Source organism: Chiloscyllium plagiosum, unplaced genomic scaffold (assembly GCF_037043375.1).
Source record: "Chiloscyllium plagiosum isolate Xiang-an unplaced genomic scaffold, Cpla_swu_hap1 HiC_scaffold_9, whole genome shotgun sequence".
Classification (NCBI taxonomy): domain Eukaryota; kingdom Metazoa; phylum Chordata; class Chondrichthyes; order Orectolobiformes; family Hemiscylliidae; genus Chiloscyllium; species Chiloscyllium plagiosum.
The window spans coordinates 23,411,902-23,427,413 of record NW_028270147.1 but is presented as its reverse complement, the minus strand read 5'-3'; the positions used below and the strand labels follow the sequence as shown (position 1 = coordinate 23,427,413).

Sequence of the window (15,512 nt, the reverse complement as noted above, 5' to 3'; positions counted from 1 at the left end):
CTGTGACTATCGATGATACAAATATCTCAGCAAGAGGCCCAGCAATCACTTCTCTAGCTTCCCACAGAATTCTAGGGTACACCTGATCAGAGGAGAAAGTGAGGTCTGCAGACGCTGGAGATCAAAGCTGAAACTTTATTGCTGGAACAGCACAGCAGGTCAGGCAGCATCTAGGGAACAGAAGATTCGACGTTTCGGGCACATGCCCTTCTTCAGGAATGAGCAGAGAGTCACCTGATCAGATCCTGGAGACTTACCCATTTTTATGCACTTCCAGCACTTCCCTCTCTGTAATATGGACATTTTTCAAGATGTCACCATCTTTTTCCATACTTCTATATCTTCCATGTCCTTTTCCACAGTAAACACTGAAACAAAATACTTATTTAGTATCTCCCCCATCTCCTGCGGCTCCACACAAAGGCCGCCTTACTGATCTTTGAGGGGACCTATTCTCTCCCTAGTTACCCTTTGTCCTTAATGTATTTGTAAAAACCCTTTGGATTCTCCTCAACTCTATTTGCCAAAGCTATCTCATGTCCCCTTTTTGCCCTCTTGATTTCTCTCTTAAGTATACTCCTATTGGTGTTGTATGATTTTTAACTTTGTCCACCCCAGTCCAGCATCAGCACCCCACATCCTGCTTAACAATGCCTCTATGTACTTTATACTCTTCAAGAGATTCAGTTGATCCCAGTTGTTTATATCTAGATGCTCGAGTGCAGCAAGTGTCACTGACTGCAAAAACTTGTGGGATTTGGAGCTCCCGTGGTGGCTACAATCACTATGGTGCATCTGTGAGGCACAGTACTATATGGAAAGCACATTTAGGGGGGTGGTGACACCACAGGACAGAACCACGCAAGCAGGTAAGGAATGAGTGACTACCCAGTGGTCCAAGAGAACTACACAGGAGTACCTGAGACAATTTGGTTCACCAGTCGGTTTTCTATTCTGGATCCTGGTGACAGTAATGGCTCCTAGAGGAGTGCAGCCAAGCCTGTGGCACCTCAGGCACCTCAGCTGTAATCTGTATGACCTGATCCCTGATCTTCCAGGCCCCATCCAACTTTGATGCCTTTGTCTATAAAACCCTATCTAATGCATGGCTAATGGCACAACATGTTCTATTACGGTAAATTTTCTGTGATCTCTATGAACATTCATTCCTCAATGCATTATTTTCTTTGAAAAGGAGGGACTTGGGGTGTACTAATAAGCACTGACTTTCAAGGATCTGAACTGAAGTTTCAGACTATTTTGTGCCATGTGTCATGTAATGAATGAGGAAGTTTGTCCACTGTCAGGAAATAATCCATTGCTAAAATGGAATCTGCTGTCATAAGAATAGCATTGACACGTGGTTTTTGATTTTTCTTGGAAAGAGTAAAGGAACTCATATTTATTTTCCATGTTTCTATATCCCTTGAACATCCTGTAAACACCAATGAGACATTTTGAAGTGTGGTTACTGTTGTTGGTGAAAGCAACAACCAACTCAATGGGACCATTGACCAGCTGATATTTTCTTTATTGGTATTGATTGAAATATAAGTCATGACCAGCTCACGGGGAGATCTCCTCACCTCATGCCATGTGATGTTTTTATGTCTACCTCAAACTAACAGAGCCTCAAAGGTATTTCATCCCCTCATGAAATGCTTGAGGACAAAGTATGTGAGGGCTTGAAACTTCTAAATCTCCCCTTGAGTTAGTGTTTAGAGGAAAGCCCAAATTTTAAATCTCTGAGTCACAATAAGAGGTGGCCGCGCAGGGGTTAAAAGTGGCACTGTTTCTTATCTTGTCCTTTCAGCTGCACACCCAGTGGCCTTCATTTGTACTTCCAGGTCCAGGGGCAAATTAGAAATATTCACGTCAAGATCTGAATGCAATTAAATCCAGTACTGTGCAGTGTGTCACAAGTTTCAAAGTGGTTTCTTACATTTTGCTCCAGATTTTCTTCTCTGATAAGCCAAGACTTCTTTGCCTGGAAGCAGGAAAGAAAAGCATCAGTGAAACTGGCAATTGAGACACACTGATCAAAGCTGCCTTGTAGAAATCAAAATGGAACTCCAGCACAACAATTATATTCATTGCCAAGTGTTACTGGGAAGCTCCCACTCGTGGCTCAATCCTCACTTCCCCTTGCCAACATTGCCAACCCCTTCACCACCACACAGAGCACTCTTCATGCTGACTTTACTATGACCTGATACTTCCTCCCCAATCTGCCAGACATCACACAATTCCAGCAAGTGTCAGAAGTTTCATTATAAAATGTAGGCATCGCAATAACCGCACTCAAGATATTCTGCTTCTCCTCCACCAACACACCATGATCACCGTCTCCCGCCACTCCTACATAACCACTGCTATCCAGTACTGAGAAAACCGAAGTTGAGAAGTTTACAGTCACACAGCTTAAGCAACTTAATTCCTCCTCTTTTACTGCTGTTCCAGGTCTGCTTTGTTTCCACACCAATTGCTGTAACATAACAGCAGCATTATGCAGAGTACCACTGAAAGAGATTTTATAATGAGTTCAGTCAAGCGCATCCACTGGCTTGCCATCTGAAGATAATTAACATGTTTTTCTGGAAATTCTTGTAATCTTATTTTTGTTAAAACACTGTGGGAAATCTGAGCTTGAAGCTGATAATATCAAGCACGATGCAGTGAAATTTCAAGCACAGTTGATGTTTCTGCAAAAGATCCGTTAATAAACTGCTGATTTCTCCCTTTCTGACCTCAGACAGCCACTATAGTGCAATAATGCCCATCAACTGATGTAAGGCTTGAATGTATGGTTCCCAACAGTGGGAGGAGGTGACAGTGGATGGGGCCTGTGTATACTGGTGCTGCTAGCATGCCATTTTCCCCACACCTTGGACCATATTTGTCAAGGCGTGCTTGAGGTCAAAAGGTTGCCTATGCCAGCAAGGCAATATGACTCTGTGTTAACCCCTACAAGGTTCATTGAGAATCATTATTTAATCTCCCTGTGGTACTCGCTGCGTATGAGTTGGCAAAAGGCATTGGCCTGCCCAGCTGGAACTCATAATCTGAGCCCCTTATAAAGTAGATCCAGTCTGCAGTTATGTTTATGCCTAAGTGTTCATGGAGAGGGAGCACACTGTGCCCATCAATGCTGCTGATGACTTTAGAGAGAAGTGGGCACTGTGGAGGATTCAGTGCTTTATCACCCCCTCTAACTCCATTTTGATTTAGCTCCTTCCTTCTCTCCTATCCCCTCCCCTCACTTTTGATGGTCTATATTGCCCATAATGGAGTTCGCTTTTAAATATTTCATTGGCTACACTGGTATGGTTAGTGGTTTAAATGAAACAAAAAAAAGTCATGGTGATTTGGTGGTGGGAAAGTCACTCAGTTATGTGAAAAAAACAAAAAAAGCAGACTTGGAGGGGCCATTGTGTTGTCGTGATAGTTTCCTTATCTCTGAACCAACAAAGAACAAAGAACCTTACAGCACACCTTTGGCCCTCCAAGCCTGTGCTGATCCATATCCTCTATGCTAAACCTGTCACCTGTTTTAGATTAATTACAGTGTAGAAACAGGCCCTTTGGCCCAACAAGTCCACACCGACCCACCCACACCTATTCCCCTATATTTTATCCCTTCACCTAACTCTATGGGCAATTTAGCCTGGCCAATCCACCTAGCCTGCACTTTTTTGGACTGTGGGAGGAAACCTACACAGACACGGGGAGAATGTGCAAACTCTACACAGTCAGTCGCCTGAGGCGGGAATTGAACCCGGGTCCCTAGCGCTGTGAGGCAGCAATGCTAACCACTGAGCCCACGGTTTTCTAAGGATCTGTATCCCTCTGCTCCCTGCCCATTCATGTATCTGTCTAAAATCATCTTAAATGACAATATCTTGCCCACCTCCGCTAGCAATGTGTTCCAGGCACCCACCATGCCCTGCTTAAAGAACTCTCCAACCATATCTCCCTTAAACTTTTCCCTTCTCACCTTGAACTCGTGACCCCTAGTAATTGAGTCCCCCACTCTGGGAAAAAAGCTTCTTGCTACCCACCCTGTCTATACCTCTCATGATTTTGTAGATCTCACTCTGGTATCCCCCTCAACCATTGTCTTTCTAATGAAAATAATCTTAATCTACTCAACCTCTCTTCACAGCTAGCACCCTCCATACCAGTCAACATCCTAGTGAACCTTCTCTACACCCTTTCCAAAACATCCACATCCTTTTGGCAATGTGGTGACCAGAACTGTACGCAGTATTCCAAATGTGACCAAACCAAAGCCTTATACAACTGTAACACGACCTGTCAACTCTTCTACTCAGTATCCCTTCCGATGAAGGAAAGCATGCCATATGCTTTCTTGACTATTCTATTGACCTGTGTTGCCACCTTCAGGGTAAGTAAACCTGAGCACCCAGATCTCTCTGTACATCAATTATCACCACGGCTTTTCCATTTTGCATATATTTTGCTCTTGAATTGGATCTTCCAAAAAGCATCACCTCACATTTGTCCAGATTAAGAGGCTCAGGTTGAAGTCCCACCTGCTCCACAGGTGTGTAATAACATCTCTGAACAGGTTGATTGGAAAATATAAATAAAGCAGACACAAACTGTGGTGTTGTGTTGCAGTGGTGTGTTCCTACCCCTGGGGTAGAAGACGCAAGTTCGAGTCCCAGGGATGGATCTGCAGAAGGCTTTGTCCTGGGCTGAGACTAGCCAATGTACACCATGAAAAGTGGCTCTACTTTGGTGTTTAACAATAAACGATGCTCCTTTCCAGTCAGGCTTCCTGAATTATTACAGACTCATTAAAAGCCTTACTTCAAGAAACACCTTCTGCCTGGTCTTCAGGTTCCAGACCTGATGGACCTATTGATTACTAATGAACATGTTAAAAGACTGCACTCTTCTAACAGAACTGGGAAACAAGAGTGTGTGTGTTTTGTTTTTTTTTGCTAAGAACATTCTCCAAAAACATGAAGTTATCAATGGCAATGGCTTGAAATATTTAACCTTCACCTCTTTGTGTACAAATTGTGTAACTGAGAAGCAGACGATCCCTCTGATTTAATACTCAGACTACTTTGCTTTTGTTTAACTTACTTGCTGAATTCAGTTTCTGCTTTATTACAGAGCATAGGTGTCTCAACTCAACAGGCGTGTATTGAACAATTTATAGTGAGCTTATTTTTTTGTGCGTCATTATGTATTTCGCAATGACCTGGAATGTCTGGGAACTTGTTGACACAGCATGATATGAGTGGCAAGTTGCCCTGTCCAAAGAAATGCAGGACAAATCCAACTGGGCTAATATCTGAGCCATCATTAAATTCTTGACCATCAGAAATGTGATGTGGAGGTGCCGGTGTTGGACTGGGTTGGACAAAGTCAGAAGTCACACGAAACCAGGTTAGAGTCCAACAGGTTTATTTGAAACCACAAGTTTTCAGAGCGCTGTCTCTTCGTCCGGGGCAGTGAGTGAGATAAGCACTAAGACACAGAGTTTATAGGCAGAGAGATCAAAAGGCATACAACTGGTGTGCAGGAGTGTCTGATAATAAGTCTCTGCTTAAGATGATCAAGAGCAATAGATGGTGAGTAAAGTTACAATAGATGAATAACAGGCAAAGGGATGACCTATAATCTGATTAAATGAGGCAGAGAGATAATGACAAAAAATTTAAAATAATGTGGTGCTGCAGGTAAACTAAATGTTTGAAATAACATGATAGGTATAAGATTTGCATGCCAAGGGTCAAGTCAAAGTAACAAGTAATTCAAAGCTGTACAAACTAATTAAGGTACCCACGATGTGGAGGAGTCAGTGTTGGACTAGGGTGGACAAAGTTAAAAATCGCACAACTCCAGGTTATAGTCCAAAAGGTTTATTTCGAAGCACTAGGTTTCAGAGCGCCGCTCCATCATCAGGTGGTTGTGGAGTATAAGAACGTAAGACACAGAATTTATAGAAAAAGATTACAGTGTCATGCAAGTAAAGTGGTATCAGAGAAATCATAACCAGTTATGAAGGTGATGGTGTTAAAGCAGGACAGTAAGGTTGACGTTACAGATACAGAGCAGTATGGTGGGGTCACATGTAGCCCGACATGAACCCAAGATCACGGTTGCAGCCATCGTCATGGGTACGGAACTTGGCAATCAGTTTCTGCTTGGCAATTCTGTGTCATTGCACATTTTGAAGTCAGCCTGGAGGAGGCTTAACCTGAAGATCCAAGATTGAATGTCCTTGACAGCTGAAGTGTTCCCTGACTGAGAAGGGGCACTCCTGTCTGGGTAATAGCTGCGCAGCGTCCATTCATCCATTGTTGTAGTGCCTGCTTGGTTTTGGTAATATACCATGCCTTGGTGCATCCTTGCCTGCAGTGTATGAGACAGACAATGTTGGCCAAGTCACATCAGTACCTGCTGTGTATTCGGTAGATGATTTTCCCATGGTGATGGCAGTATCCATGTCAGTGATGTGACATGTCGTGCAAGAGACATGGCGGGGCTGCGTGGTGCTGTGGTCGATGTCATCCTGAAGGTTGGGTAGTTTGCTGTGAACAATGGTCTGCTTAAGGTTTGGTGGTTGTTTAAAGGTGAGAAGTGGAGGTGTGGGGATGATGTTGGTGAGACGTTCATCATCATTGATGACATGTTGAAGGTTGCAAAGAATGTGGTGTAGTTTCTCCACTCTGGGGAAGCACTGGATGATGAAGGGTACTCTATCAGTCGTACCCTGTGTCTGTCTTCTGAGGAGGTCACTGTGGTTTCTAGCTGTGGCATATTGGAATTGGTGATCATTGAGTTGAGCATTGTAACCCATTCTTAAGAGGGTGCCCTTCATATTCCTCCTGATCTGAGCAGATCCTGTGTAGGCAGAGGTCTTGTCATTAGGGGGTGGCCTCTTTAATATGTTTAGGGTGGAAGCTAGAGAAATGCTGCAGCATGAGGTTATCCATGGGCTTGAGGTAGAGAGAGATGTCTGTCCTTGATGGAATTGCGTGTGTCCAAGAATGAGACTGATTCTGAAGAGCAGTCTATGGCAAGTCTGATGAAACTTTTTGATATTGCTATGTAGTCATTTTAGTGACTCCTCACCATGTGCTCAAAGGAAGAAAATGTTGTCAGTGTATTTAGTGTACAGAACATCTGCCTGAAAATGTTGGTATTGTCGGGTGCACAGTGTGTCTGGCTGTTGGTTGTTCCATGTGTCTGGATGCGTCTTGTCGAAGGCAAAGACATTGTGGTTGAAGATGAAGTGGATAAGTATAGGATGGCATCTGGAAATTGGCAGTTGTTGGTATAGAGTACTGAGGCTGTTATAGTGATGCTGGTGTAGAGTGCTGAAACACCCATTGTGAAGAGGAATTTTCCTGGTTTGACTGGTCCAGGGGTGCTGAGTTTCTGTAAGAAATCTGTAGTGTCATGACAGAAGCTGGGGACAGAAGCTTGTATAATGGGGTTTGAGATGCTCTCGACAAAGCCAGAGATGTTCTCACACTGGATCCTATTGCCTGATACAATTGCCTGGTCTAGAATTGTTGGCTTTGTGTATCTTCGGAAAGCAGGTGAATTCTCCTACAGGAGACGGATGCGGGATGAGAGTGCATAGGATGCTCTGAAGGTCTGGATCAAAAGTCTTGATCAGACTGTTGAGTTGAGGTGACTTCACCTGATGAAGGAGTAGCACTCTAAAAGCTTGTGATTTCACATAAACCTGTTGGACTAGATTCTGGTGTCCTGTGACTTCTAATAGAGGATGCAACCTCTATGGCATTGCCATCGCTGAATTCCCCCATTATCAATATCCTGGGAGTTACACTGTATAGAGTTCCAAGGACATGTCAGAGGTTGGAATTCAGTGAAGAGTTACATGTCATCTTACTCCCCAAAGCGTGCTCAGCAACTACATATTACAGACAGTGTTTTCATACTTCTTCCTGGTTTCCTGACATAAAAAAAAGCAAATACTTAAACATTACATGATCAAAACCAATAATGTTAGCATACTTAACACCAGTGGAGGAATTAGTGCTAGTGGACAGAAGATTCGGAATTGCCTCAGTAATATCAGGGTTGTACGACCCTGCAGCAACCTAGCAATGATGTTACTGATCTGCTCCTCACTGGGCAGAAACAGATAAGGATGGTGGCTTTCCTTCTCAAAGAACATTAACAAACCAAATGGGGTTCGAACAACAATCTGGTAGTTATGTAGCCAGCATTACTTTTCATTCCAGACTTACTTATGAACTAAAATTTAAGTTCCACTAAAATTAAGCTGCTGCAATAGAATTTAAAGTCACTCCTCTGAGTCATTTGTCTGGACTTCCAGATTATGTTCTCATCAAATAAACATTATACCACTATACATTCGTTGCCAAAAAAATGACATTCAAGCAATGTAGAAACATTTACTAGTTTCATTAATTTACTGTAGTCAGTTTCTTAGTAAAAGCAGTTCAAAATATTAAAAAGCTTTAAAATGGTTTGAAGGTTACATAGAGCCAGATTAGAACCGTTATCCTAAAAGGAAAGCTTAATTTTAGGAATCTTTTCAGAGGATCACTGAAATAGCTGCACAGAGGCCAGTAGCCTGTCACCAAGTCAACCTTTATTTACTCGGGCCAGTACACTGGCTGTGGCCAACCACCTCGGAGCCAGTTCCCTGAACTGAAGAGATTCTACATCTCCTGTTTTTAAAATTTTTTTAAAGTTTTTTTTTCCTTTCTAGCCCCACACTATCGCCTAAGTGTGGTAGCGCTTTTTTTTCCCCCAGCACCCATATTGTGTGTGTGCAGGTGTGAGACACAGTGAGAGACACAAGGTGCACAAATCTTTAATCTCCTGGTTTTTTTTTTCTTTTTTGAACACTGGTCCAGCTCCCTCAGAGCGAACAGACCCCTGACATTTTTGTTTATTTCTTTTCTCAATTTTTTTCTTTTTTTTAACCCCCACACTATCGCCTAATGCGGTAGTGCTTATTTTTCCCCAGCACCCATGTTGTGTGTGTGCAGGTGTGAGACATAGTGAAAGACACAAGGTGCACAAATCTTTATTCAAATTTTCACCACCAGGAAGAAAGGAAATCTCCTGGGGTTTTTTTTGTGGGCTAACATGGAATAAGGACTATTATAATAACCAAAAGAAGGAATTGTTGCACTTTGGAAAACAAGTTACTAGAACTTATTGTGAGTTGTGCTCACACAGCTGCTTTGGAAGCATTGCCAACTGAGATATAAGACATCACAACACCGGGGAGGTAGGCACAGGGTGAGATACACCCGGCAACAGATTGCTGATTGATTTGTGCAATTGTGACCCAGTTGTAGTTTCCAGAAATTATCACCATGACAACAATTCTCTAATTAGCACCTGGGCAGATGAACAGCCAGAATGTTTATGATGGAGAGGGAGAAACATCTGGACTGCTGAAGGAGTAAGTTCTGTCTCTGCCTCTATGCAGTAAAACTAACTGACGTCTGAAGGAAACCAGCTATTTTCTTCCACCAGTTGCTGCCAGCTGATGTCTTTAACCAGTAACTAAGAGGCTTTATAATTAGAGTGCCAATTATCCAATGTCTCCTGGAAACAATTGAATGAAGTTCAAAAGGAGATTGGAAAACAGAAAGACTTGGGAAGTAAAAGGAGACTGGTGCTATTAATCTGTATCCCCATCAGTGTATTTTTTTTTCTCCATCATCATTATTTTTTTGTTTGTCTGTGCCTATCTGTATGTGTGTGGGAGGCTAGAGTTTAGCTACTATTTATTTCTTGATTGTTCATAGTTTTGTTTATTTGGTCATTATTTATTTGTAATAAAGAGTAGTTCTTGTTCAGTACAGGAATCTGTCCGGTGTTGAAATAACTCAACAGGGGCTGGTATCATGTCACCCAGTCCCCCTTTATTTACACAGGGAGAGACCTTGACACTGGTCGAGCTCCCTCAGAGTGAACAGAAACTCTGACACTGCTGTTTTCTTTTTTAATTAAAACAGTACAAAATACATTTAACAATAAACAGAAAGCAGCAGTTCACAAAAATCCCTCTGTATACAGGGGAAAGGGCAGTAAAGCCAAACCCCCGTTCAACCAGTTTTCAGGGAGATGAGAACAAGCCTCCAGTCCCATTTCCATTCATCACAAAGAGAACAGTAACAAACACAGACAAGACAGTGCAATCAAGTCAGAAACAGTGCATAGAACACAGACCCAGTATAGCTATAAAAAAGACACCTGTCCGCACAACATACTGATCAGACCATGCTTGGCTAGCCTTCCTGCAGGACAGTCATCGGCCTTCTGGTCTCTGGCCGCCCTGCGTATTGACCAGGCCTGCCAGGCTGGAGGTTGACCACCCAGCTCCCAGTCGCCCTGCGTACTGACCAGACTACCCTGGACCGCATTCCTCTGAGCTGGTTGTTGGCCTTCCACTCTCTGGCCACCCTGCATACTGACTGACCCTCCCCAGCCCCATTTCCTCCAGCACTGTCATTGGTCCCCGGCTCCTGGTCACCCCAGATACTAACCAAACCAACCCCGATCTGCTTTCCTACAGTCGGAGTTCCAGCACCCAGCCGCCCTGCATACTAACTGATCCTTTCTCCTGGCCAGCATTCCTACGGACTGGCCATCGACTGTCCAGCTCCCAGCCTCCCTGTGTACTGTATGGTCCTCCCCCGGTCAGCCTTCCTATGGGCTGCTGTCAGCCACCTGGCTCAGCCTCCCTGCATACTGACCGGCCTACCCTATTCTGGCTTTCCTGCAAGTACACTCTCAGTTGCCTGCCACCCAGTGTACCGACAGGCCCCTCCTGGCCTATTTTCCCCCAAACCAGACATCAACCCTCCAGCTCCCAGCCAGCCCACTGGCTGCCCCTCCCCTGACCAGCCTTCCTATAGACACACTGTCAGCTGCCCCAGCCACCTTGCATTTTAACAGACCCCTCCCCAACCCACTTCCTCCCAGGCTGGTCATCATCCCTCCAGCTCCCAGCCACCCCACGTACAGACTAGCCCACTCTGGCCCATATTCAAACACAATTAGTTACAAAACCCACATACAGTAATAAAATTCACGAAATCCTCAATGCAGTTTTCAGAACAAAGACAGAGTTCACACCCGAAGGTAGCAAATGCACACCCCACACACAGGTGTTCAGTCCAAAGGAGCAGGCCCACTCACAGGAACACAGTACATTGTGAAGGTGTAGTTAACTCACAGGGGTTTGGTCCAGTCCTGAAGACAGAGTCAACTCCAGGATGCAGCAATAACTCACCTCCAAGCACACACACAGATGTTCAGTCTTTACAGAGGCCTAGTCACCCACAAAGGGCCAGGCCTACCCACAGGAACAGCTTCTCTGGAATGGTGCAGTTTCTCACAGGAGCTCAGTCCAAATACCAAAAAAGTGAAAACACATGCAAAACAAAAACAAGAGTGCATGGACTAAACCCTGCCACAAGATCAACATTGTCCTTTTCTCAAAATGAAAGAGAAAAGAGTAACACACAGGCTGTAACCAGGTAGCGAAACAACAGTTCCCTAATGAAGACTGAGTTACACCTGAAACACATTGATTGTTTAAGTCAGCCAGTTTCAGTTTAAAAATCAGTCCTCAATAAAAAGGAATACCAGTTAACAAACTGGCTATATGGTTCAGCTAGTTCAGGAATCAGGTTTCCTCTAGAAACAATCAGAAACCAATAGCATCAGTACACACAGTCAGTCCCCTCCTTACCACAAAATGGAGAGTCCTGAACACTGATTTAGCTCCCTCAGAGTGAACAGAACCTCTGACCTTCTGTTTCTTTTTTTTCTCTTTTTTTCTCAAAACCTCTGACTTTCTTGGTTTTTTTTTTAATATAAAACCACACACTACCACCTAACCACGGTAGTACTTATATTTTCCCCTAGCACCCATGGTGTGTGTGTGCAGGTGTGAGACGCAAGGTGCACAAATCTTTATTCAAATTTTCACCACCAGGAAGAAAGAAATTTTTTTTTCTTCTTTTTCTCTGATCCTGCTCCCTCAGAGCCAGCTCTCAGAGTGAAGAGAACCTCTGATACCCCTGTTTGTTTTTTTATTTTTTTTTAAATTCCCCCCCACTATCGCCTAACTGTGGTAGCGCTTATTTTCTCCCCAGCACCCATGTTGTGTGTGTGTAGGTGTGAGACACAGGATGTGCGAATGTTTATTAAATTTCCACCACCAGGAAGAAAGGAAATCTCCTAGTTATTTTTTTTCTTGAACAGTGACACTCCTGTTTTTTTTAACTGCTAACCCCCATACTACCGCCTAACTGCGGTAGTGCTTTTTTTTTCCAGCACCCATGTTGTGTGTGTGCAGTTGTGAGACACAAGGTGCACAAATCTTTATTCAATTTCCACAGCAGGAAGAAAGGAAATCTCCTGCTTTTTTTAATATATATAACCCCCACACTACCACCTAACTGCGGTAGTGCTTTTTTTTTCCCCTAGCACCCATGGTATGTGTGTGCAGGTGTGAACCCCTGTTTTTTTTTAATTTAACCCCCACACTACCACCTAAGTGCGGTAGTGCTTATTTTTAATCTCCTGGTTATTTTTTTTTCCACCTAAGTGCGGTAGTATCCCCGGGTTATTTTTTTTTTCTTTTTTTTTCTTTTTTTTCCTTTTTCTTTTTTTTTCTTCTTTTTCACACTAATCTCCTGGTTATATTGGTCAGCCAGGGTTTCCTGTTTGGTCTCGGTTAATAGCCCCAATCAAGGATCTTGTAATCAATGAGATCCACCTGGTTCCAATTACCACAGTTACAAATGGAGTGCAGTGATTGGAAACTTACCATGTTGATTAACCCACTCTGGGGCATGGCCAGTTTGGAACAGGCTTTTGAAGGGGCCAAATGGATTGTGTCTGTTCAAATGGTCTCTTTTATTAGTTTTTATGAGCTATGCACTGCACACCCTAAAATTGATAAATGGTGAATGCATTTTGAACCTAAAAAAAGTTGAAGAGCATAATGAGCTACATCAGATGCAGCACCCAAGAGCTACAAAAAGCAGAAGAAAAATACCTATACAATGTTTTCAAGAAAAATGGGTACCTAATAACCCAATCCACTGATTCCTCAGAAACAAACCCAAACAAGCAGACACAATGCAACCAAAAACTATAGCCACATTACCGTACATCAAAGACATACCAGAAATGACTTTCAGACTACTCAGACCCTGGGCATCATGGTAGCCCACAAACCTATCAACACACTTAAACAGCAACTAAAAAACCTAAAGGATCCAATAGATGCAACCAGCAAAACTAATGTCAGTAACAAAATACCATGCAAGAACTTTAAAAAACACTTCATCAGACAAGCAAGCAGGAAACTTGCTACCAGGATACATGAACATCAACTGGCCACCAAAAGGCATGACCCACAATCACGAGTTTCCATACATACAGACAAAGAAGGACACCACTTTGACTGGGACAAACACACACATCCTAGGACAAGTGAAGCAAAGGCTTGCAGGAGAATTCCTAGAGGCATGGCATTCTAACTGGAACTCCATCAATAAGCACATTGATTTAGACCCAATCTACCTTCCCTTGAATAAAAGAACCATAAATGACCTCATCCACCTTAAAAAACCAAGACCTATAAATAGAGAGGCAGGACATGCCGCCAGTGCTTCACAGAGACTCTCACTGACGATGTTAACTTGTCATGATGACAAAATGTCTGAAAACAAACTTTCCAGCTCAGTGAGCTAACTTGCATACATATCATCAACCTGAGCTAGAAATCTTCTCAAACATCGCTAATTTCTACCCATATTGCAAAATAATCAGGAATCCAGAATTAACAGAATGCCAATTTAGATGAGAGCATATCATTTTGTCCATCAATTCTGCTCCATCCCAAGTCCAGGTAGGATTATTCTGTCATAGACTTCCTTCTCATATTGCCTGTTGATCCTGCTTTTTTATATATTCTCAGGTTCTGTTTCCTTATTCTCCTAAAAAAATCACATACTCATATTTGAGAGGTATTAATATTAATAGACATATTAATACTTCTTTACCTCTCATGCTCCACTTTCCTGCTTATGTTATTAGGCAAAAACTTGGCAGATGTAATGTGGAGAAATATGAGGTTATGCATTTTGGCAGGAAATATTGAAGAGATGAATGTTATTTAAGTGGAGAAAGGCTGCAAAAAGCTGGAGAATGGAGGGATTTGGGAGTCCTCATGCATGAATTCTAAAAGCTAATATTCAAATTCAATGGGTAACATGGAAGGTAAATGGAACATTGGTCTTTCCTTCAAAGGGAATAGAGTATACAAGTAAGGAAGTTGATAAAATTGTACAGACATTTGGAATACTATGTACAGTTTTGGCCTCTCATCGAAGGAAAGATGTACTGGAGTAGTCTACAAGGTAAAAACAATGACTGCAGATGCTGGAAACCAGATTCTGGATCAGTGGTGCTGGAAGAGCACAGCAATTCAGGCAGCATCCGAGGACAGGCAAAATCGATGTTTCGGGCAAAAGCCCTTCATCAGGAAAGCCCTTCATCCTTTTTTCCTGATGAAGGGCTTTTGCCCGAAACGTCGATTTTGCCTGTCCTCGGATGCTGCCTGAATTGCTGTGCTCTTCCAGCACCACTAATCCAGAATGGAGTAGTCTACAGTCCTTCAGGAGATTCACACACCTGATCCAGGTTTTGGAGGGACAACCATATGGACAGACGTTGAGTAGATTGGATCTTTACTTGCTGAAATATAGAGGAATGAATGATGACCTTATTGAAGAATGCAAGATTCTTAGAGGACTTGGCAGGGTAGACTTGGAAAGGTTGTTTCCCCTTTGTGGGAGGGTCTAGGACAGAGAATCTAATCTCAAAATAAGGGGACATGCGTTGAAGACAGAGGGAATTGAATTTATGGGGAATTCTTTACTGCAGAGGGATATCGAGGCTGGAGCATTAAGAATATTCAAGACTGAGATAGACAGATTTTTAATCAGTAAGGAATCAAGGATTATGGGGAAAACATAGGAAGGTGGAGTTGCGGAATATCAGATCAGCCATGATCCCGTTGAACGGCAGAGTAGACGCCATAGACTGCTGCTATATCATCTGGTCTTATAATCCTTACTGATATGGATTAATTTCCTCATTAGAAATGCCAATTTATCCTGAATTAAGTATTTCCTTTTGAAGACAGTCTATTAACCTTTGGGATAATTTTTTTTTTCTTAATCTTTATAAATCAGCTTGAGACTTGCAAATGGATTCTTGATTAGTAGGGGAATAATAATCAAAGGTTACGGGGAATTTGCATGAAAGTGGATAGGAGGAATGCTGGATTAGCTGTGATCCCACTGAATAGTTGAGAAGGCTGAAAGAGCCAAATGGCCTCTACCTGTTTCTGTATCTTCTAGTCTTGTGATATCTGTGTTTACTAGCGCATATGCATTTGTCCCAATTTATGCACTTTTCTACTTCAACTT

General features: G+C 42.8%; 1 protein-coding gene across 1 annotated transcript in view; it reads right to left on the bottom strand.

Moving 5' to 3' along the window:
• Window positions 1-7,647: 7,647 nt before the first annotated feature.
• The window catches only part of LOC148149100 (uncharacterized), a 44,649-nt gene continuing 36,784 nt past the window's right edge, over window positions 7,648-15,512 (bottom strand). The window contains exon 4 of the mRNA XM_087990265.1: window positions 7,648-7,963. Coding sequence (XP_087846391.1) covers window positions 7,915-7,963 — 49 coding nt within the window. The 3' untranslated portion in view covers window positions 7,648-7,914. The remainder of the gene's footprint in view (window positions 7,964-15,512) is intronic.